This window comes from Brassica napus, chromosome C9 (genome assembly GCF_020379485.1).
Source record: "Brassica napus cultivar Da-Ae chromosome C9, Da-Ae, whole genome shotgun sequence".
NCBI lineage: Eukaryota > Viridiplantae > Streptophyta > Magnoliopsida > Brassicales > Brassicaceae > Brassica > Brassica napus.
The window spans coordinates 11,378,963-11,402,732 of NC_063452.1; the positions used below are offsets into that span (position 1 = coordinate 11,378,963).

The following is a 23,770-nucleotide window of genomic DNA, read 5'->3' on the forward strand; positions in this document are numbered from 1 at the left end:
ATCTTCAAGCGATTCCTCCAGCTCTGAGAAGTCTTCCATAGTGACTGCTCTACTCGAATACAAATCTCCAAGCTTTTCTCCATCCTCCAACTCCAAGAATTCTTCTAGCTCTAAGAAATCTTCCATGGTTATCTCTTTTTCTACATCTGGGGAAGGAGAACAACTTGATACATCAGTGCTCTTATGGGTCGAGTCTGCAATGTCCTGAGGACAACTCGATCTTTCAGGGATTTCGAGTGGTATCGATCGATGACAAAAGTCTGTGTCGATCGTTTCTGAAGTGCCGATGTCGATCGATTCTGAGGTACTGCTGTCGATCGATGCTGAAGTCGGATCACTTGTATCAGCTTCTTCTACTTTGCTCGGTTCTCCAAATCCATGTTGTTCATCCCTTTTTGCCATAATGTCGTCGAGCACCTGTATTGGAATCATATACTCCTCATCTAACGATGCCAAGAATTTGTGCCATTTATCATTTTTCTCCTTTTCTCGAATTGCTTCAGCATCATCAAGAAATTTGTAAAGGAACGCTCTTTCAATGTCATCCCAGCTGGTTAGAGATCCTGGTTACAGTTGACTGAACCATCTAAATGCATCTCCAGAGATAGAATATGGGAAGATCTTGCAGAGCATGTGGTATTCAGACACTTCATTCTGCTCACTCCTTGACACGAGATCCTCAAGCTCTTCGATGTGGTTTCTAGGATCTTGGTGAGGAAGACTTTGGAAGGGGTCTTGACATACCCAATCATACCACTCTCAGCTCAGGTCGAAGTCATTCATCTCAGCAACAGCAATCACATCAGGGATCACAACACCCTTAGCATTAATCAACTGTCCAGCGCTGTTGCGAGTGCGACCTTCTTCGTCTCTTATCATCCAATTCTCGTTAACTTCAAGTATTAGCAAGCACTTCGATCTTCTCTGTCTCCCCGCAAGTGGTGTCATTTTTGACCGGATGAATAGTATCGGAATGAACAGTTCCCAGATGAACAGTGTCATGGTGAACAGTGTCGCGATGAACAGTATTGCGATGAACAGTGTTAATCAACGCGGGATGAAAAGTGTCGATCGACGGGCGATGAATAGTGTTGATCGATGATTGATGAACAGTGTCAATCGACGCGAGATGAACAGTGACCGGATGAACAGTACCTCGATGAACAGTACTATGATGATCAGTACTGGAGTGAACAGTGCCTTTATGAATAGTATTGTCCGACGCAAGCTGAATAGTGTCGTTCGATGCTTGGTACACGCTGTCGATCGCTGTTGCTTGGAGGGTGTCGATCGATACTTCCCTCGTAGACTTACGGATCATGCGTGAATCAGCAGGCTCCTTCTGATACGCCCTAAAATAGGAATTGATCACTCAATTGAACTAAAGGGATATGAACTCGCCAAAAGGGAGAACTGATGGATTGAACGGTGACACAATGGGTTGTGGATGGCCCAATTATACTACTAGACTTCAGTTGGTGCTTGATATGACTCATAAGTCCACCAAAAGAAGGATTTCTAGACGTTGCCTGATATGACGCACAGGTCCAATAAAATAGAGATTTGTTTACTCAGAGATAACCTCACCAAGAAATGAAAAGTGTTCTACAAAGAACAAAGAGATAAACTCAAATAAAAGGGAAAAAGGAATGCTTTATTTCGTGGCTCATAGGCCATATTTATAGGATTACAAGTTGTAGAAATTCAAAGAAGAATGTGCTAAAAACAAGACATAAAAACTAGAAATGAAGACTTTGACTAAAGACCGAAATTAATGATTTTTGTTGAATTCTTTTTTCCATGCACGACCAAGACATCCTTGCTGACTCCCTCTTGGTATTCTTGATGAGAATGGGCTTGAAATGGACTGAGGAAAGGTCTGGTCGAATTTGGTGTAAAACCGACCCAAATTGAATTTGTTATGAATTTTGTTTTGGGCTGAAAAAGGCCCATTTCGCCCAGCAACTAAACCAGCTCCATCTTCAGTGTCACTTAGCTCATTCAGCTCTCAGCTAGTGTCACTTAGCTCACTCAGCTCATCCAGCTCATCTACTCTCACTTCAGCTGGTTTCAGCTCATGCATACTCTCTTTAGCTGGCTCCAGCTCGTTTTCAGTCTCATCAGCTGATTTTAGATCAGTATGCTCACCATTAATCCATCTTGGTTTGTCCTTTGTTGAAGAATCATCTGGCTCAGCCATGGTCGCAACATCCTGGCCCGGGTCTATGATCCGAGGCGCATCACCTTCTTTGAAGAACCCATAAATCCTCTCTTCATTGTTGTTCCTGGTACTAAGATGTACGTACCTGAAACAGAAGAAAAAGTTTTATCAGTTTTTTGAACAATAGTAAAACCTAGAGTAAATCTAACTAAACAAGATGTAATGGCGCCAAATTTGATATCACTCAAATTATCCTAATGAGTGATTTATACTCTCTCAAATAAGAGGTCGAGTTGTAGTACTTAGGAATCGAATTCACAGGAAGCTAGGGAACCAATTAGATCTAAACAGTTTATGATTAAGCTAGGCTAATAGTTTATAAAGCAGTAAATAAGCAGTAAACAAGTTGAACAAGACAATTGTTCAGCTTGGCAGGGAGTTGTTTGATGGAAGGATGGTTTGTTAGATATAGGGTTTCTATTTAGGAAATTAAGATTATAATGATATAGATGCATAAGATGATTGTTGGATGCACAAGAACTCAAACAATAACAATAATCTACCAACTCTCGCATGTCTAGATTATCTATCGCTAGATATAAGATCTCAACTCTCGCATGTTGATCTGTAGAAAATGTCAATCGACGATTCGATTGGAATGTCGATCGATGCACCTTTCTGACCGTCGATCGGTACAATTACCGAGTTGTCGATCGAGGATCCTTCCAGCAAGCTTTACCGAGCAGGTTTGAACTATGTTCACTAGGTTCCTAGATCAACTCTCGTCTTTCTCTAAGAACCCTAGCACAATATGAATTATTCAGGAGATAAACCATGCTCTCGCGTGCGCCTATTCATCCTAACATCATGGTTCTAGTTCGCGACTCTTGAACACAAGCAATAAGTGCAATTCAATTGATGGACATCCTAACAACTTAGCAATCTATATTTAGGGCTAATCCCTCATCCTATCTGAACCTTAAACCTAACAGATGAATCTATTCAAGCATAAAGTTGTCACAGAAAATCATAGATGAATAGATAATAAAACTGCAATAGAATAGATATAAAAGCAATCAAGAAACCAAAGGAGTTCCAGGAGGACTATAAAGGAGTTTCTCCTTTCTCTCCTAACTAAAAACAAGAATCAAAGAAAGCTTACAGAGCGTGTAGCCGTCAACAATGGCTTAGAAATAACATAAATAGGGTTTTAGGTCGTCCAAGGGCATTCTGGTAATTTGTGGTTACTTCTGGGCTTCATTCGGTCATAAAATATGCTTGGCCCACATTCTGTCATTCATGTCGATCGACACCAATGCTTCAACATCGATCGACAGTACTTCATCTCCTCGACAGCTTCCTCTCGCGAGGCAGACTGACCACTCTTCAGTAAAATATGCATAACGTTTGCTGCAGGATGCTGATTGACCTCAAATTGGTGGCACCGGAAATATAACTCAAAGCTCTATCTTGTGGCAAAATATGAGCTCAATCTAACGGAGGAAAGGTCTCCATCCATAGCTAGACATCTAACGTGTATGTGCAGTTCTGCAACTCAAAAGGCTCCAAAATCACCATATTTCTCGAGAACGTACTTGAACCTGTAAATACTCTAAATAGACTCTATATAGTAGTAAATATATATTAAAACACTTGTAGACCATGACCGAAAGTGGATAAAATCCATGATCTATCAATATATATTTAATATAATTTGAATTTAAACTATTTACCATACAGAAATACATAAATATTTTAATTTCAAAATTGTAGAAATATGTAAACTATAAAAATTAATTATTTTATCATTTTAGTTTGATTAAATCATTAAAATATATTTTACATATCTTTTGTTATTATTCTGTAAAAATTAAATTATTTATTTAACAATTGTTTTTATAAAATATCTCACTCGGTGCTAAGCGAAGATTATTGTCTAGTTTATTAGTTTTTTTGGCTTTCATGCCAAATCAATTTACATAGTCTTATGAACATATGTATTATGCATACTTGTATATAAGAGTTATGTATACATTTTGCAAAGACTAGCATGATTTTCCTTCTTAACATACATAATCACATTTTTACTAGTTAAAGATTAATAACTTGCTCAATGCTATTATAAGTATAAATATGATATTTAATGATCACAATATATGTGAGAATTTTAGTATCAAATTCTGGAAGAATCTTTCGACCAAGACATACTTTAATATTTAATTTAGAATACATAAAGACAATAAAGTTTTTAAGATTTTTTAAATTATGATTCACTAAAATTATTTCGGATTTACAACATATAAAGACAATATATGCATATATATTAATCATTAAAAATTATAGCAAAATTTTTGTTCAAAGTTTCTATAATATAAAATATTTTATTGTCTAATGAATAAAAATTAGAAAATATAAATTATTTATACATTTTAATATATAATACAATAATTCATACTTTAATTTTTTATTTATATATACATATCTGTATTTATCTATAACAGTTAACTCTATTAGAAACCATTTTTATTTTTGAAATATTTAAAAAAGTATGAAACAGTTTACAATGTCCTTTAAAATTAATTTTAGCAATTCTAAACTACAGAATATTTTTCATTATTTAATAAATCCAACCATTTAAAAAATGTCTAACTCTTTTTTTTATTAATTTGTATTTTTTAAATAAATTAAACTATTTTAGTATTATTAGCATAGTTTTATTTCTAGCGTGTTTGATTGATCTTAAATCATTTGTAGAAAATTTAATAGTTTTAACTATTTTAGGTTTAAATTCTAGAAATTAATGTAATAATTTTATTTTGTTTAATAATTTGTATGTCAATAAATTTTCTAATCTCCATAATATTTATTCAGGTTATTTTTGTTTAAAATATGCTATTATTTATTTATAATTTAAAAAAATAAATTATTACTTTAATAATATTTTAATCATATTTTTTGGACACATATTTTAATCATATTTTCGTGGACGCATATTTTACTGAGGTAATTTGTTGAAAAAACCATGAAAAATAACGAAATTAGCAAAATACCAAAAACAGTAAAAGAGTTAAAGTAGTTGTGGATAAGGTACAATCGAAATGACCATAAAACCTTTTTTTCTTGACACTAGGCTTTCTTCCAGTTTAGTGTGTATGGAGGTAGTGAACAAAAAATATTTAGTTTGATACTAAAAAGATTTGTAAAGATATCTCTCTCTCATTATCGTTCTTCTTCTTTTTCCTTCTTCTTCATATACTTTTCTTCCAAATGAATATAAGCAAAAAAATATGTTCTACCATAATTCATTATTTACATAATCACACTCAATCATCACCATAGTCTCAAATAAGATCATGGATTTTTTTCCCAGAGTTAATCATCTTTCGCTCAAAAATTCCTCTACTCATCCAAAGATTAAGACGAGACCGTCAAATTATTTGATGGTTAATATAATATTTACAAAATTAACAAACAAGTTACTTAGAATAAAACTTCTTCGAATTATGTTATCACATTCTTAGATACCATAAAAAGTTAAAATCATAGCTAGGATGTATGAAATGTACATACACATAATGTTATGTATATTTATTTGTTGGTAATATCAGATTGTTGGAAATCTAATATAATATATATACGGTTAAAAGATTGGCTAGTTGAAATTAAAACTGCTTAATTGATAATATCAAATTGTTAGACAGTTAATATAATATTTACACGGCTAACAAATAAATTACACGAGCATAAAACTTGTTAGAATTATATATCACATTCCTCAATAGCATAAAAAATCAAGATCATAGCTATGACATATAAAATGAAGTAGGAGTAATATTTAGGTATATGTATTTGTTGGTAAAGTCGAATTGTTAGACACCTAATATAATATATATACGAATAAAAGATGAGTTACTTGGAACTAAAAACAGATTTGTTGGTAACGTTAGATTGTTAGACATTTAATATAATACTAGATTAAGATCTGCGTTTTGCGCGGGATAAACATTATATATATAAATTATTTTATGTATTATATGTTCTTACATATTATGAAATAATAAATATATATTGAATAATTAAATGTCAGTAATTATTACTTATATAATTAAATTGGTACGAACGTATAAATCAATTTTATTAATCCAAACATTTTAAAAAAAAATTTGATAGGATATGTAATTAAATTTAAATGATATTAACATACATAGTATATTTTTCATATTAATGTCTATTTTATTTATTTTTTTTTTTTAAATGATGCTTTCTACTCATATGTTTTTTTTATCATGTGTATTTTTAATAGCAAAAACTTTAAATTACTCATAACAAATTTTCATTGTGGGACTAATAATTTTAGTAATTGATAATTTAAAAAAAATTATCAATGTTAGTTCAAAACTTTTATCAAAAAAAATTATTCAAAGTAAATTTTGAAACTAAAATATTTATTTATTCAATATGGTTTATAGTTTAATTTAGAATGATATATATACCTATATATTTTAAATCTTAATGATTAATTAAATTAGACTTTTACTTATATGATTTTGTAATCATTTGTATTTTGTCATAACAAAAATTTTAAACCATGGATCGCAAAATTTGAATGTGAGACTTTTAACAGTTTTAGTAATTTATAGTTATTTTTTAAAATTCAAAATATAAAATATAAAGAAAAATCTAAATTTTTATAATATGGTTATTGTGATTTTTTTAAATTATTTTAATAGTTTAAAATTAAACAAATTTGATAGAAGATACATTATTTTTTTATCAGATCTTTATTATTCAAAATCGTTAATTGTCATATATACTTTAGCCACATTAGGCAATTCCATAATCTTTATTTAAAGAAATAATAAATGACATTAATAATGAATTTATGATTAGTTTAATAAAAAGCTTATTATATAATTAGATGGACCAACATATTTCTCTAATAATTCTAAGAATCATCCTAGTGATGACACATGGCTACAAAAATAAGTTGTAATGTTTCACAAATAATATATAGGAGATGATGACACATGGCTACAAAAATAAGTTGTAATGTTTCATAAATAATATATAGGAGATTTATACCTTTAACAAATAAGCTTTTCCATTTGCTTATTTTGGATGTTTCTAGTACTCATCTCTGATTTTAGCTTGTCTATTTTGGCACAAATTCCATTTTTTTCTGCCATTAAAGTGTCCTATCTCAGCTTGGTTTTCAAAATCTTTGTTCAACGCATTGATATGTACATCCGGCATGGCCAAGTCTGTTTATACTGCATAGATCTCAACTTCAAACTTTACCTCTTTACTCTTCATCTCAATTTTCTATGTATCGTAATGTTTCTTAACCTCTTTAATCTTCATCAATTCTACCTAGATCATTTATTTATCAGCAAACTCATGGCTATCCATTGTCCATGGTGAGACCAGACGATAATTAAAAGATGAATAAAAACCTTTGCTTCAGAGTCTAACTCAGAAAAAAAGAATCAAGATCGTGTTTGGGAATAACATCATAAGAGCCACTACCAAAACTGAGAAATAATCAAGTTTCCTTCTTTATTACAGCTACAAACAGAAGTGTCAGTGCTATCTGATTTTTTCTTGAGAGCACCATAGTGATAGAGAAAACAAAAAAAAAAATTAAAGATTCAACATTTACATTCCCACAAGAAACAACATTGGAAAAATGAAACCTTTCAATGACTAAAGAGATTTTTAAGTATAAGATAAAGAAGAAGAAAAGAAAACACAAATAGGATTTTGATCTACTTTTAATTTCTCAGACATGAATTTTAGGGTTGTTCTTGTGGAAATTGGAGACTAAGCTAAGAGAAAATAGATGAAAGAAGAAGAGAGATGATTATTTTGAATTTTGGAAAGATTTAGGTATCAGTAAATAAAATCTTATCAGATCTCAGTTAAGATTTTGCCTATATGTTCGATGGGAATTCATTAGTATGGCTATAGGGGCAGTAGAGGAAATATGGATTATATACCGTTTGTAAATAGTGTAAATTAGTTTATTGCTAATAATGCATAAATTCTCTGGTGTACGTCCTAATTTTTCTATTTTAATCATATTTATAGCTCGTTTTCTCTTCTTAATAGACGAGTCTTTCACCTTGTCTTTGGCTACTCGAAATCTTTTCAGTAATAAATCCAACCGTCCAAAGAGTCTTTAACTCTACCAGACAATATTTTGTTTTTTTGAAAATCATATCAATTTTTGTAAATAGATAAATTAAACTCAATTCCTAGTATCTAAATATAAATTAACTAAAATTTGATTCAGTACACTTTACATTAACATGTAGTTTCTCATTTCATTATCAATTGCATTTCTGATTTGATTCTAGTTTGTTTATTGAGAAAATAAGAAATTTAGGTTCAGTTCCTAATCTAAATATCAGTTCAACTCAATTCACATTGAACCAGTTTGGTTTAGATGATTAGCATTCTTATATCTTATATATATAAAGTTGACTTTTTCTTTTCTTCTAACAAGTGGCATGGGTCTTTTACGACACATGTCATCTATGTATTTTTTTTACATTTTAGGTCTTTCTTCTTTTAGATTATTGCAATTTGGTCAAAAACTTTCATCGTGAACAATCTAATCCATTTCGCACTAACTATTATTATTATTATTATATATATAAAGTTGGTTTTTTCCCTTCTTATGATATGTGGAAGAAGAGTTTGTTGACATGTGTCCTCATATTTTTTTCTGTATTTTAAATCATTTTCCTTTTAGATTATTGCAATTTGCTCCATTAATTTTTAATTGTGTACTATCTAATCCTTCTCACATTTATTGGTCCCTAAAAATCAAGAAATAAATAAAATATTTTAAATATATTTTAAATAATTAATTTATTCACAACTAAAAATATCATACACTTTCACCATTGTATTATTTTTACTAATTTTTATTATTTCATTTATAGATTATATATTTATTTCACTATTAATATCATAAGATAATCAAACTAATAATAAAAAATGAGAGCACCAACGCAAATAACCAAGAAAGCGGGTCAGAGGGAGAATAATAATCGAAAGGCTAAAGCCACCAAGAAGCAGGAAGATATATGTCTAAAGCACCAGAATCACAACCAGTAGTTAAAAGGTAAGAAACACCTCACAAACTAAACAAGAACATACAAGACAGTCATGCAAGTGAAAAACCACAAAGCTCTGGACAGAAGGGACCAAAGTTCCAAGAGACTAACTCCGCACACTTATACCAAGGGAAACACGGAAAGAAAAGAAACAACTTGAGGGAGGGAGAATGGAAGACAACCACCGAGAAATCAGAGACTAAACTTGAGACCAGAATAACCTTCCAAGCCCACATAGCATACATGAACGAAAACATTATCCAAACCTCGAGTGGCAAACATTGTGAACGGGAGATCCACCAGAGATGCGATAAAAGCTGCAAAGAGATGCGAGAATAGAGAGGGAAAGGGAGACGAAATGAAATCAACAAATTATGGACCTGTCCTCGAGCTATAAAAGAGAGCATAGAAGTCAGAGAACCAAAAACTAGATCTTGAAAACCAAGACGAGCAGAGACTATTGACAGTAAGCCAACGACGAAGAATACAACATCAAAGACGACTAAACTCTGACCCAACCAAGGAGATGCAGTTCCTAACATCAACTGAAATCTAAGGAAAAAGAGGAGCAGTCAATATTGACTGGCACAGCCTACAATGCCGTGAGAATCAACCGAACAACTGAAAACTCATAAACCCGATCTACAACAAATACCATATAATCTCACAAGTGAAGAAGGCAAGGAAGAACAAAAGAAAGAGGAGAGTCTTTTTCCGGTGATGGTGAGAAGCACATCACACCAGAAAGGTAACAAAATACATAGACGGTGACGGCTCATGTTCAAAATATGGAGAGAGGGCAAAAAACATCTTTAAAGTTATATTTTTCAAAAATATGAAAAAATATATTGCATTCACAAAGGAATTATCTTTATATTTTCTTAACACTTAAAATATTTTTGATGATATTTAGTAATATTATATCTAAAATCACATTTTATGGTCTATGCAATATATATTATATATACCAAATAATATAATAAAATTAAGATAAATTTAAAATTTCAAAAAATAACAATTAATGTCTATACACTAAAATAAAATATTTTTCTTATATTATAATAAATATATCTTAAAGCAAGAAATCTAAATAAGGAAACTTTTGAAAAATAATATCTCTAAAAATTAATAAAATTTCAAAGTCCCAACATTATTAATTTATACAAGTTTTACTGTACAAGGCGTTTCATGCCAGCGAAACAGTTAATATTGACTGGCACAGCCTACAATGCCGTGAGAATCAACCGAACAGCTGAAAACTCATAAACCCGATCTACAACAAATATCATATAATCTCACAGGTGAAGAAGGCAAGGAAGACCAAAAGAAGGAGGTGAGTCTTTTTCTGGTGATGGTGAGAAGCACTACACACCAGAAAGGTAACGAAATACATAGACGGTGATGACTCATGGTCAAAATATGGAGAGAGGGCAAAAAACATCTTAAAAGTTATATTTTTCAAAAATTTGAAAAAATATATTACAATTTTGGCGCTGAAACTATCAATATTAGAATCAGCAGAGGCTCACTTCACTACTAACAAGTAATATACACACAACAACACATTATTCAATAAACAAACACAAAATATATTAATCTATCACCTATTACTACATAACACACTTAAAAAACCAAATAATGCTCTTAACAAATAAAAACGACAACATAATAACATTATCCAAAAAATCATGCTCTTAGCAGTAATAAAACAATATTTTGCGCGAAGCGCGGATACCCCCTAGTTATTATCTATATATATAAAGAAGGGTTTCCTTCACTCCTAGGCCATTCACATCAGATTCCATGTCACTAATTTGGAGTCTGTGGTGACGACACGTATCACAGTCAATCAAAAGTCAATGTTTCATTAATTCTTGAGTTTAATGAGTTTATGTGTTTACTACGGTCCAATTACAATTTCTCTAAAAAAATTGTATACAAAACTTAGGGAAAGTGGCCGTCGAGCAACAATTTGCGTTCAGTCAACTGTCAATAGAAATCCAACGGTTTCACCGGTGACGAACGATTCCGATCAATGTCATTTGGAAGCCGAATAGACTTCTTTAATCTAGCGCCATTACGAAAATTAACTTGGTTCATGCATATTGATTTTTGTATTGAAAATTAATCTACTTATTATCAAAATTATCATAATTACAGTAGAATAAACAAATAAAATATCTAAAACTATTATGTAATCATGAACATTTTAATATTAAGATGATCATGATCTATAAAAAGAATAACAAAACATCTTAAATTTTAAGTAAGCTAAACCTTTTGAAATACTCTTTAACTGATATATTTATGTATTTTTGATTACTAACACACCCGTAGCGTGGAGAGAGAGAGAGAGCGAGAGAGAGAGAGAGAGAGAGAGAGAGAGAGAGAGAGAGAGAGAGAGAGAGAGAGAGAGAGAGAGAGAGAGAGAGAGAGAGAGAGAGAAAAATTATGCTAATAGTAAAAAATAATTTTTTGGTTAATTTTAAATTAAGAAAATATTATATCTCATATACATCTCTTGCAAATGTAAACCTAAAATACAAACCACAAATTATATAAAAAAATAATAATCTTAAAGTATATCATGTCCGTAGGGCGGGCCGACCCTAGTTATTATATATATAAAGTTGGATTTTTTTCTTCTTCTGACAAGTGGCAGAGGGCTTTTGTGACACGTGTCATCTATGTATTTTTTTACATTTTAGGTCTTTCTTCTTTTAAATTATTGCAATTTGGCCAAATACTTTCTAATCGTGAATTATCCAATCCTTTTCGCACTAACTATTATATTATGAAGTTTGATAATCTATTTTTCTATTCACTAAAATTCAAGATGAATAAAGAAATAAATAAAATAATAAAAATATATTTTACATATTTAATTTATTCACAACTAAAAATAACATAAATTTTTGTTATTTTATTATTTTTACCATTTTCTATTATTTAATATACAAATTATATATTTATTTAACTATTAAAAATATAAAATGACCAAACTAATAAGAAGAAATTAGATTGCAATACATAATCTAAACATAAAACTTCCTCAGTTAGAGAGACAAAACAAAATACTATAGTAACACTAACTCAATAATCTAAAGTCTAAACGGTTGGTCATGTCCCAAAAGGCACGAGTTGCCAAAGGTCACGAGTTACCAAAGGTTGTAAGTTGCCAAAGGTCACGAGTTACCAAAGGTTGTGATATACCAAAGGGTGTAAGTAACCAAAGGTTACGAACATCAAGAGGTACGAGGACCAAGAGGTACGGACATCAAGAGGTACCAAGGACCGCAGGGATGCATGTTCCAAATGGTGTCTGTTGAGACAGCTTTTGTCCGATACTTATGGATCAGTCTATGACTTGTTAAGTCAAGACAGGTTCATGGCTTGTCTAAGCCATGGTAAGAGTCGCAAGGTCTGATCGGTTGCTAAGCCTACCGGATTGGGCTTGAGGCTTACTCGGCCATTTGGATCCAGGCCCAAGGCCGGATCAGGTAAGGAAGTCCGTTGGGCCATTGAGCCGGACTTCAATTGGGCCGGTCAAACCTAGATTCTATCCGGTTAGACGGATTGGTCTTCGGAGCGATCCGGAACTGTTCGTGTGTTCTGTTTATCTATTCTGGACTGTCTATCTGATTTTAAGTCAAGGGGTGATTGGTTGTATGACTTAGGATACGGTAGGCAGGTTCATATATTTTTATAATTATGTTGTCTGAGGTTTATCTATATTCTAGGAACCAAGCCAAGCATTGTAGAATCGACCAGTTCTATTCTCGGTTATGATTAATGCTTATCTGGTTGTGGTTTCAGGAACTAAGGATGGTTCTGGTCAAGCCAAGGAGCCGTGAAGGCTCGGTCAGTGAGAGGCTGTGTAACGTGCTCGGTCAGTGAGAGGCTGTGTAACGTGTGGTTAGATGATGCTAGGGATGAACTAGTGATTGTCTATGAAACTGTTAAGAATTTGTGTATCGGATCTCATGTTTCTAAGTAATACAATATATACACATTTATATTCCGCTGTGCTATCTGTTTATTTGTTTTAGAACCTCAGATTTTAAATGACTCAGACAATGAAAGACTTAAAATGAATCAAACAAGCAAAGAAATTAATAAGTAGCAAACAGATCCAGTTTGGTCGAGAGGCCGGATCAGGGCGTTACAAGTTGGTATCAGAGCCTGCTCGATTCTAGGATAGTTGGGTTATGTAGTCCACACACAAGCAGCCAGCTGACTAGGTCTCACGGTAAGGTTTGATTGCTTAGGTCTAGGTATTGTTTTTCTCGGTTATATTATTGTTGTACTAACAATGTCTGAATCCTTAGGCTGGGAAAAGCAAATCGGGAAAGGTCCGAAAGAGTAAGAGAACGGCTGGTCAGTCTAATCAAGGGGCCGCAGACGGAGCTGGTCTGTCCGGGTTACCAACCAATCCAGTTGAGACTAACACCGGAGGTGTGTTACCGACTGACCTGGCTAACCTTACCGGGACGCAACATAACGGTCAGCAACATCAGGAGCATGATGAGGAAGTGGAATCCTCGAACGCTAACTGTGATGGTGACCAGCGTGAGAAAGTGGCCGATGGTACGGCTAACGCGCCCACGGCACTATCCAAGGAGGACTTGATAGAGGCCATGAAAGTGATGGGTAACCAGGTGGAGGCTATGACTCAGCTGTTCACACCACTAGTGAATTCATCAGTTGGTCAAGCTACACCCGTAGCTACGGCTACACCTATCGCTACTGGTCCAGCTGTGGACGCGGTTGAGGTGATCGAGATCGATCCACCGAAAAAGTCTGTAAGAAAGGTTGATTATCTGAGTCTGCTTCAACATCTATCCAGATTGGGTACAAAGCATTTCTCAGGTAGCACCGACCCTATTGTGGCAGATGAGTGGAGGAGTAGGCTGGTCCGAAACTTTCAATCAACTCGCTGTCCAGAGGATTACAGGCGAGACATTACCGTTCACTTCCTGGAAGGGGACGCGCATAATTGGTGGCTTGCAGTGGACAAGCGCACCAATGGAAGTCTCGAAAGTTTTGCGATTTTGAAGCTGAATTCAACCGCAAATACTTTCCTGTTGAGGCTTGGGACCGTCTGGAAGCTAAGTTTTAGATTTGGTCCAAGGTCGCAGAACCGTACGGGACTACGAAGAGGAGTTCAACCGACTCAGACGGTTCGTTGGAAGGGAGTTGGAGGACGAAGCAGTCCAGGTTCGTAGGTTCATACGAGGCCTAAGGCCGGAACTGAAAACCCACTGCTCGACCCGCACCTTCAACACCGTTGAGGAACTGGTTGAACGGGTGGCTTTGTTGGAGTCTAACTTGGCTGAGTAAGATAAGCTTAAGACTAAGCCACAGTCTGGCCCATCGGGCAAGACAAATGATAAAAAGAGAAAATGGGACCAGGTGGACGGAGGCAAGACCTCTGGTGGCCGACCTGAGTGTTCCAAATGTGGACGGAACCATCCCGGTGAGTGTTGGAAGTCCATGGGGGCTTGTGTTCGATGTGGCAGCATGGACCATGGAGTCCAAAACTGTCCTCGACCGAACCAGTCTGGTAGAAGCGGCTCGATGAATTGTTTCCAGTGTGGCCAGAAAGGACATTTCCAATCGGAGTGTCCCAAGCTGCAAGGAAGTCAGGGGAAGGGTCGTGGAGACACATGCAAGGCGTCCCAAGGCAAACCAACCACAACACCAAGGGTGTATGAACTGTCACGAGACGACGGAGCTTCCGGATCATTTGATTCGATCTCTGGTAATTTCTAAATTTATCTTTTTACATTCAAGTAGAAATGCTTGGTCTGAAACCTAGAATTGTCTAGGGGATTCTGATGAGGGGCCTCTGGTAGGAACCCTCATGGTTGGTGGGATAAAAACCCACGTACGTTTCGATACAGGGGCTACACATAGTTTTGTGAGTCCGGGACTGGACGGAAAGGGTCTGTTTTGTCTGGATGCTGGTGATAATTTTCAGATAGTGAGGGCAGCCGGGGGGCAAGCCATGAACTCACTAGGTCTCATGTCGAATATCCCAGTACAGATCCAGGGAAAGGTCTTTCCTGCGAATTTGGTCTGTGTCCACCTAAAGAATCAAGAAGTTATCTTAGGTATGGACTGGTTGGGAAAGTATCAGGCTACTCTCGATTGCCATAAGGGTCGTGTGCAATTGGAGACTGGGCTGTACCCGATAGAGTAACAATGTATGTGTCCGGCTCTTGAGAAAGTAGTGGTTTCAGCAGTTCGAGCGATTCAGATGCTGGAACAGAGTTCTCAGTCCTTTTTGGCAACAATTACAACTACAGAGCCTTGCAGTTCTGTTATTCTGTTAGACCCAGGCGAGGATTCGTTGGTTTCCGAGTTCCCGGATGTGTTTCAGTCGCTACAGGGTGTCCCCCCTGATAGGTCCAATCCATTCCTGATTGAACTGGAACCAGGGACAGCTCCGCTGTCCAGGAGTCCGTATCGAATGGCTCCAGCCGAGATGGCCGAGCTAAAGAAGCAATTGGAAGAATTGCTGGACCAGGGGTTCATACGGCCAAGTAGCTCCCCTTAGGGTGCACCAGTCCTCTTTGTGAAAAATGAAGATGGTAGCATGCGTCTGTGCATCGACTATCGAGGGTTGAACAGGGTAACTATGAAGAACAAGTACCTGTTGCCCAGGATAGACGAGCTGTTAGATCAACTAAAAGGAGCTAAGTGGTTTTCTAAAATAGATTTGGCCCCAGGATATCATCAGATTCCTATAGAGCCAAATGATATTAGGAAGGCAACATTTAGGACCACGTACGGCCACTACGAGTTCATAGTGATGTCGTTCGGTCTGACCAATGCACCTGCTGCATTCATGAAAATGATGAACATCGTGTTCCGGGACTTCTTGGACGAATCAGTGATCATATTTATTGATGATATCCTAATTTATTCCAAGGATGAGGAATCTCACCGGAAACATCTGAGAGCCGTGCTGGAACGATTACGAGAACACAAACTTTATGCTAAATTCAGCAAATGCAGTTTTTGGCAAAAGTGTATTGGGTTCCTCGGCCATATTGTTTCCGATCAAGGCGTCTCAGTGGATCCAGAAAAGATCAGGGCAATCAAGGATTGGCCTCGGCCACGCAGTGCAAAGGAAGTCAGAAGCTTCCTAGGGCTGGCAGGTTACTATAGAAAGTTTGTGAAGGGATTCACAAGCTTGGCTCAGCCTATGACATGGTTGACTGGGAAGGACGTTAAGTTTACATGGTCTGAAGAGTGCGAGAGATGTTTCTCCGCGCTTAAAGATATGCTGACTCGTACACCCATTCTTGTTCTACCGGAGGCAGACCAACCCTACGTGGTCTACACGGATGCGTCCATTACTGGACTCGGTTCCGTGTTGACTCAACATGGGAAGGTAATTGCCTACGCGTCAAGGCAGCTGAAGAAATATGAGGGAAACTACCCCACCCATGATCTTAAAATGGATGCGGTAGTGTTCGCCTTAAAAATTTGGCGATCATATTTATATGGGGCCAAAGTTCAGATACTTATGGACCATAAAAGTCTGAAGTATATATTCACCCAGCCTGAGTTGAACTTAAGGCAGAGGAGGTGGATGGAGTTCGTGGCTGACTACGACTTGGATATTACTTACTATCCGGGAAAGGCTAACCTTGTGGCTGACGCCTTGAGCCGGAAGCAAGAGGATGTCACGGTTGATAGCGGGACGAACGGACCGGATGAGGTGGGATGTTTCGTTCGTTTAAATACTTTGAACGGGACGGACGGACCACGGGGTTTTGAGGCGGTGGATAAAACCGACCTACTTGCCCGGATACGGGCGGCCCGTGATCATGACAAGAACCTGAAGACGGTTGCTCGGAATGACCTGACTGAGTATCAAATCGCCAAGGATGGTACGATTTTAGTTCATGGTCGGATCAGCGTACCCAATGATAGAAGTTTAAAGGACGAGATCCTTACAGAAGCTCATAAGTCTAGATTTTCGATCCATCCTGGAGTGACCAAGATGTATCATAATCTTAGACAATACTATCATTGGATACAGATGAAGGTCGATGTGGCCGAATGGATGGCCAAGTTTCCTACTTGCCAACTCGTCAAGGCCGAACAACAAGTTCCGAGTGGACTGCTCCAGAGCCTACCTATTCCAGAATGGAAGTGGGATCACATCACGATGGATTTCGTGACAGGGTTCCCCACAACCAGGAATAGGAATGATGTTGTCTGGGTAATTGTGGATCGACTAACCAAGTCTGCCCACTTCCTGGCCATCAAAAAGACTCATGGAGTCGACCATAATGTAAGTAAGTACTTTGACGAGATTGTGAGGCTACACGGAGTACCCTCAAGTATAGTTTCGGATAGAGATCTGAGGTTCACTTCTCATTTCTGGCAAACTTTTCAGAAAGCGTTAGGAACGAGAGTAAACATGAGTACGGCTTACCATCCCAAAACGGATGGACAGTCCGAAAGAACTATACGGACGCTGGAGGATATGCTTCGAGCATGTGTCCTTGATTGGGGCGATTCCTGGGAGCGGCATTTGCCCTTAGTGGAATTCGCTTACAATAACAGTTTCCACTCAAGTATAGGCATGTCACCATACGAAGCTTTGTATGGACGACCATGCAGGACACCGTTATACTGGACCCAAGTGGGGGAGTGCAGCATGATTGGCCCCAAGATCGTGGAAGAAACCACGGAGAAGATCAAGTCCGTGCGGGACAAGATGAGAGCTACACAGGACAGACAAAAATATTACGCTGACAAACGAAGGAAAGAACTGGAGTTTGCAGTGAATGATATGGTCTATCTCAAAATGATTACCTTTAAAGGTAGAGTGCGAATTTCTGGTAGAAGGAAGTTAGATCCAAGATACCTGGGTCCGTTCAGAGTCATGGAACGAGTGGGTAGTGTGACATATAAGTTGGACATACTATCTGAGATGGAAGCTTTCCATAACGTATTCCATGTCTCCCAACTTCGGAAGTGCTTGGCGGATCAGGACGTCTTTATACCAGAAATACCATCTGATCTAGGTACGAACTTAACTTTGGAGACAAGGCCGGTTCAGATCGTAGATAGGATGGAAAAAGCAACGAGAAAGAAAACAATCCAAATGGTCAAGGTCATTTGGGATTGTAGTGGTCGAGAAGAAACGACTTGGGAAACGGAGGCCAGGATGAAGGCTGAATTTCCAAAGTGGTTTGACCAGTTTGTGTTGGATGAAACACATGACTCGGATTCGAGGACAAATCCATTGCTAGTGGGGGAGACTTGTAACATCCGCAATCCTAGATAAGGATTGTCGTGACGGCCATGGTTCGAGGAAACGAACCAGCCAGTCTTAGGACATAAAGGCAAGCCTTCCATGGCCAAGCTTGAAGGTTAAGAACATAAGGAAACTTAGACTTAACCTTATACAAGTCAAGAGTCAGCTAGGACGAGTAAGACGGTAGCTGGACGAAGTGAACGGGTAGCTCGATAAGCTCAACGAGGCTAGGTTAAGCTCACTCCAGCTCGGCCACTACTAAGTCAGCTCCACTAGCTGGACTTCTAGCTCACTCAGCTGAGAAAACTGGGAGTCAGCTCATCTCAGCTCAACGGACTGTTCGGGTTTTGGGCCGATGGTCCGGGTCCGGGCCAGTGGCGGGCTGTGAGGTCCGGTCATGGGGTCATGGACCGTTGGGGCTTGGGACAAGGCTGTGGGCTAAGTCCAGAAGGCTTGGGTAAGGCCTTGGGCTTATGACCGACCCCAAACCCAATCAGAATAGGCGATGGGATGCAAGTGGCCGAGAGGGTGCAACCCTTGGCCGATGGTGCCCATCCTCTAGCAAGTCATGCCTGTTTGTGGGGCAAGACTTACCCCCTCGTTTTCTATAAATATGGGGCCCTCTCTGTCGATTTCATTCATCCAATCCAGAGTAAAATAACTCAGAGAAATCGTAGAGAGAGAGAGTTTCTGGCCAAAGCAAGGCCGTTTGTGTGGTGGTTAGGTTTCTGGCGATCTGATCGTTTGTGAAGCAACCTCCGATCAAGTATGGGAGACCGAGAGTAGGAGAAGAACATGGAAAACCCTGACACGGTTCAGAAGGTATGTGGTGGGCTATGGCTCCATCAGACCGAACGGACGGTCCTTGTGATCGCACCACGGCTCTGGTCGGTTCATTAGACCTAACCGCTTCTCCTCTTCCTGTTTTTATCCGATTCATTTCTCTTCTTTCTGTTTATACACGAAGGTTTGTGTTGGTTCAGTCCAAGGGACACGTCCCTAGACTTGGCCTTTCATAAATTAACCACTAGCCTTGACACGGGTCGGCTATGCGGATGGTTCGATTCGCAACATGGACTGGGCGGTTGGGATAAACGGTTGGTCATGTCCCAAAAGGCACGAGTTGCCAAAGGTCACAAGTTACCAAAGGTTGTGAGTTGCCAAAGGTCACGAGTTACCAAAAGTTGTGAGATGTAAAGGGTGTAAGTAACCAAAGGTTACGAACAACAAGAGGTACGAGGACCAAGAGGTACAAGGACCAAGAGGTACGAACATCAAGAGGTACAAAGGACCGAAGGGGTGCATGTTCCAAACGGTGTCTGTTGAGACAACTTGTGTCTGATCCTTATGGATCAGTCTATGACTTGTTAAGTCAAGACAGGTTCACGGTTTGTCTAAGCCAGGGTAAGAGTCGCAAGATCTGATCGGTTGCTAAGCCTACTGGATTGGGCTTGAGGCTTACTCGGCCATTTGGATCCAGGCCCAAGGTCGGATCAGGTAAGGAAGTTTGTTGGGCCATTGAGATGGACTTCAATTGGGCCGGTCAAACCTAGATTCTATCCGGTTAGACGGATTGGTCTTCGGAGCGATCAAGAACTGTTCGTGTGTTCTGTTTATCTATTCTGGACTGTCCATCTTATTCTAAGTCAAGGGGTGGTTGGTTGTATGACTTAGGATACGGTAGACAGGTTCATATCTTTTTATAATTATGTTGTCTGAGGTTTATCTATGTTCTAGGAACCAAGCCAAGTATTATAGAATAAACCAGTTCTATTCTCGGTTATGATTAATGCTTATCTGATTGTGGTTTCAGGAACTAAGGATGGTTCTGGTCAAGCCAAGGAGCCGTGAAGGCTCAGTCAGTGAGAGACTGTGTAACGTGTGGTTAGATGATGCTAGGGATGAACTAGTGATTGTCTATGAAACTGTTAAGAAGTTGTGTATCGGATCTCATGTTTCTAAGTAATACAATTTATACACATTTATATTCCGTTGTGCTATCTGTTTATTTGTTTTAGAACCTCAGATTCGAATATGACTTAGACAATGAAAGACTTAAAATGAATCAAATAAGCAAATAAATTAATAAGTAGCAAACGGATCCAGTTTGGTCGAGAGGCTGGATTCGGGCGTTACACCGCACACCTACACCAGAAGATGCATGAGAAGAAGATAAATAACCTGAGTGGAGGAGAATGGAAGCTAACCACCGAGAAATCAAAGCTTAAGCTTGAGATCATAAACAATCTTTCAAGCACACAAGGCATACACAGAGAAAAACACTATCCAAACCTGGAGTAGCAAATATGGCGAAAGGGAGAGCCACAAGAGATGTGATCATCAATGAAAATGAGAGAACAAACAGATAAAAAGAGACAAAATGAAATCAAGAAACCGTGGAGACATCCTCGAGCTATGAAAAAGAGCATAAAAGTTAAATCACCATAAACCAGATCTTCAAAACCAAGACGAGCTGAGACTATTGACGACAAACCAGTGACGAGGAAAACAACATCAATGATAACTAAACTCTGACCCAACCCAACGAGATGTATTTTCTAACTTTACCAAAACCTAAGGAAAAATAGGATCAATATTTACCGAAATAACATACAACGCCGTAAGAAATAACCACACAACGTGGAACTAATATGCATGATCTATAACAAATACAAGATAATCTCACAGAAAAATGTGAGAAAAAACAAAAGCACAGTGGTGAGTCTTTTCCCAGTGGTGGTGAAAAGCACTGCACATCGAAGAGGTAAACGAAATACACAGATGGTGACGGCTCAAGGTTAAAAGATGCGGGAGAATGCAAAAAACACCTAAAAATAGTAATGTTCAAAAATGTAAAAAAGTAAAATACAATTTTGACGTCGTTAATCTTAATTAGAATCAACAAATGCCTTAAGATAAAGTTATTGAAATTCAATATGTTTTACATCAAAAACTCAATTCATCACTAACAAATAGTATTATACATACAACAACATATTATTAAAAAGACAAACACATAATATATTAATTTATTATCTACTACTACGTAACATAATAAAACACTAAATAATATTATTCACAAATAAATACTGAATACATAATCACATCATTAGAAAATCATATCTAAGAAGACACCCCTGGTTTTTTAAATAAAGGAGCATTCAGTTTAATTAGTAAAATATAAACAGCATGTAAGTTACGAAAACAAATATAAACAGCATGCAATTTGAATATTTCCCAATCACTACGTACCACGATAAGTTACATATTCTCAATCAAATACTATAAAGATGCCAAAAACAACTACAAAGGGCAAAATGGAACACACAAAAAGAGGTAACTGCGCACGAAGAACGGGTCTCAAGCTTTCCGACAAGACATGCACACCACAAATTTCCTTTACTTTTCTTTTTTGCCTAACCTCTGGGACCACAAATTTCTTTAACTCTCCGTATATAAATCGACCATTTCTAAAACCTTCCCAATCTTCTTATTGACTCAATAATCATGAGACCTGCGCAGGACAATCAAGGATCCTTCCTCGGCCGGATTAGTATTCGTCGCAACCAATTCACCGACGTCAACACCGAACAAGAGCAAGAAGATCTCGAGCTTTTCCAAAAACACATCGCCGATCGTTTCACCGAGCTTCTCACTCCTCCACCACCACCACAGCCACCCTCCGATGAAACGGACGCTGTTGCTTCCGTAGCCGCGACGGAGCAGATTATGTCCGTGACTTGGCTTCGTAAGCTTATGGATGTTTTCCTCTGCTGCGAAGCCGAATTCAAAGCGATTCTCTTAATGGGCCGTGACCCGACCCAGATTTCTAAACCGCCGTTCGACCGGTTAGTTCCCGAAATGTTAGACCGGTCGATCAAAGCGCTTGACATCTGTACCGCCGTCGTTAACGGAATCGATTCCGTTAGACATTACCAGCGCCTAGCTGAGATCGCCGTGGCAGCCTTGGAGCAACGTCCGTTAGGAGACGGTAACGTGAGGCGAGCGAAACGCGCGCTGGCGAATCTACTCATCGCGTTGAGCATCGAGGACAAAGAGAATGTAAGCAGCGGCGGCGGAGGGAATAAGACGGTAGAGAGATCGTGGTCGTTCGGTCGTCGCGGCGGTGGATCGTCTGCGGCGAGTAAAGGAGGAGCGACGATTGGTCAGCTCAAATCGTCGTCGTGGGCCGTCGGGAGAAACTGGTCGGCGGCGAAGCAGATCCACGCAATGACGGCGAACCTGACACCGCCACGTGGCAACGAAGCGGCGGGGTTGCCTCTGCCGATGTTTATAATGAGCACTGTAACGGTGTTCGTGATGTGGGTTTTAACGGCGGCGGTTCCGTGTCAGGAGAGAGCTGGATTAGCGAATCATTTGCCGGTGCCGAAGCATTTGAATTGGGCTCAGAGTTTGGTCGGAATCCACGAGAAGATCGGAGATGAGTGGAAGAAGAAGGAGAAGAAAGGATCTGCGGGATTGATGGAGGAGATGACGAGGATGGAGAAGCTTGGTCACTCGCTGATTGAATTCGCCGATGGATTTCATTATCCGGCGGAGAAAGAAGCTGCTGAGTCTGCGGCAGCTCAAGTGGCGGAGATGGCGGAGATATGCCGGAGAATGGAGGAGGAGCTTGTGCCGTTGCAGCAACAGATCAGAGAGGTCTTCCATAGGATCGTGAGGAGTCGTGCGGAGATTCTAGAGGTGCTGGAGCAAGCCGGGAAACTTTCAGCGCCAGTTGTATAAATATTTTAAAATGTTTGGGGGTGACATTTCAAAGTTTTGTAATTCGTTTGGGGTTATAAGATATTTATTTTCTTATTAGCTCTGTGTTATCGTTTTTTTTTTGTCCATGTTTGGGTTTCAGAACTCTTCTGGAACGGCCCATATCATTGTGTCTACATCTTCTTCTATATATTTTCATATATAATTTTGCTTAATCTTGTTAAATGGTTAATGCATAATATACAAAACCAATTCGATTTGTGGACATTTAAATAGATGAAGAGAAAAATATATTGAAACTGTTATCTTTTATAATATCCAGAAAATGTCGTCGAAGCTTCAAAGCTTTACACGTCGAAATGAAAAACTTTGATGTATTGTGTTTATCTAAACTACTGTTGAGAAATTGCTTACTTTAAATTGGATACTATTTTCCAAAAATATTCAATCAAAAATATAATAATATTTGGATTTAGGATATAA

The 23,770-nt window shown here is 37.9% G+C and overlaps 1 protein-coding gene across 1 annotated transcript; it reads left to right on the forward strand.

Annotated features, from left to right (window-relative positions):
• Positions 1 to 21,839: 21,839 nt before the first annotated feature.
• LOC106391787 (protein ROH1-like) lies at positions 21,840 to 23,546 on the forward strand. Its single transcript, XM_013832493.3, has one exon. The coding sequence runs from the start codon at positions 22,070 to 22,072 to the stop codon at positions 23,306 to 23,308; it is 1,239 nt and encodes a 412-aa protein (XP_013687947.2). The 5' UTR covers positions 21,840 to 22,069; the 3' UTR covers positions 23,309 to 23,546.
• The last annotated feature ends 224 nt before the right edge of the window (positions 23,547 to 23,770 follow it).

Excerpts from the sequence above, each read along its gene's own strand:
- LOC106391787 (XM_013832493.3), top strand. The coding sequence starts at position 22,070 with ATGAGACCTGCGCAGGACAATCAAGGATCCTTCCTCGGCCGGATTAGT.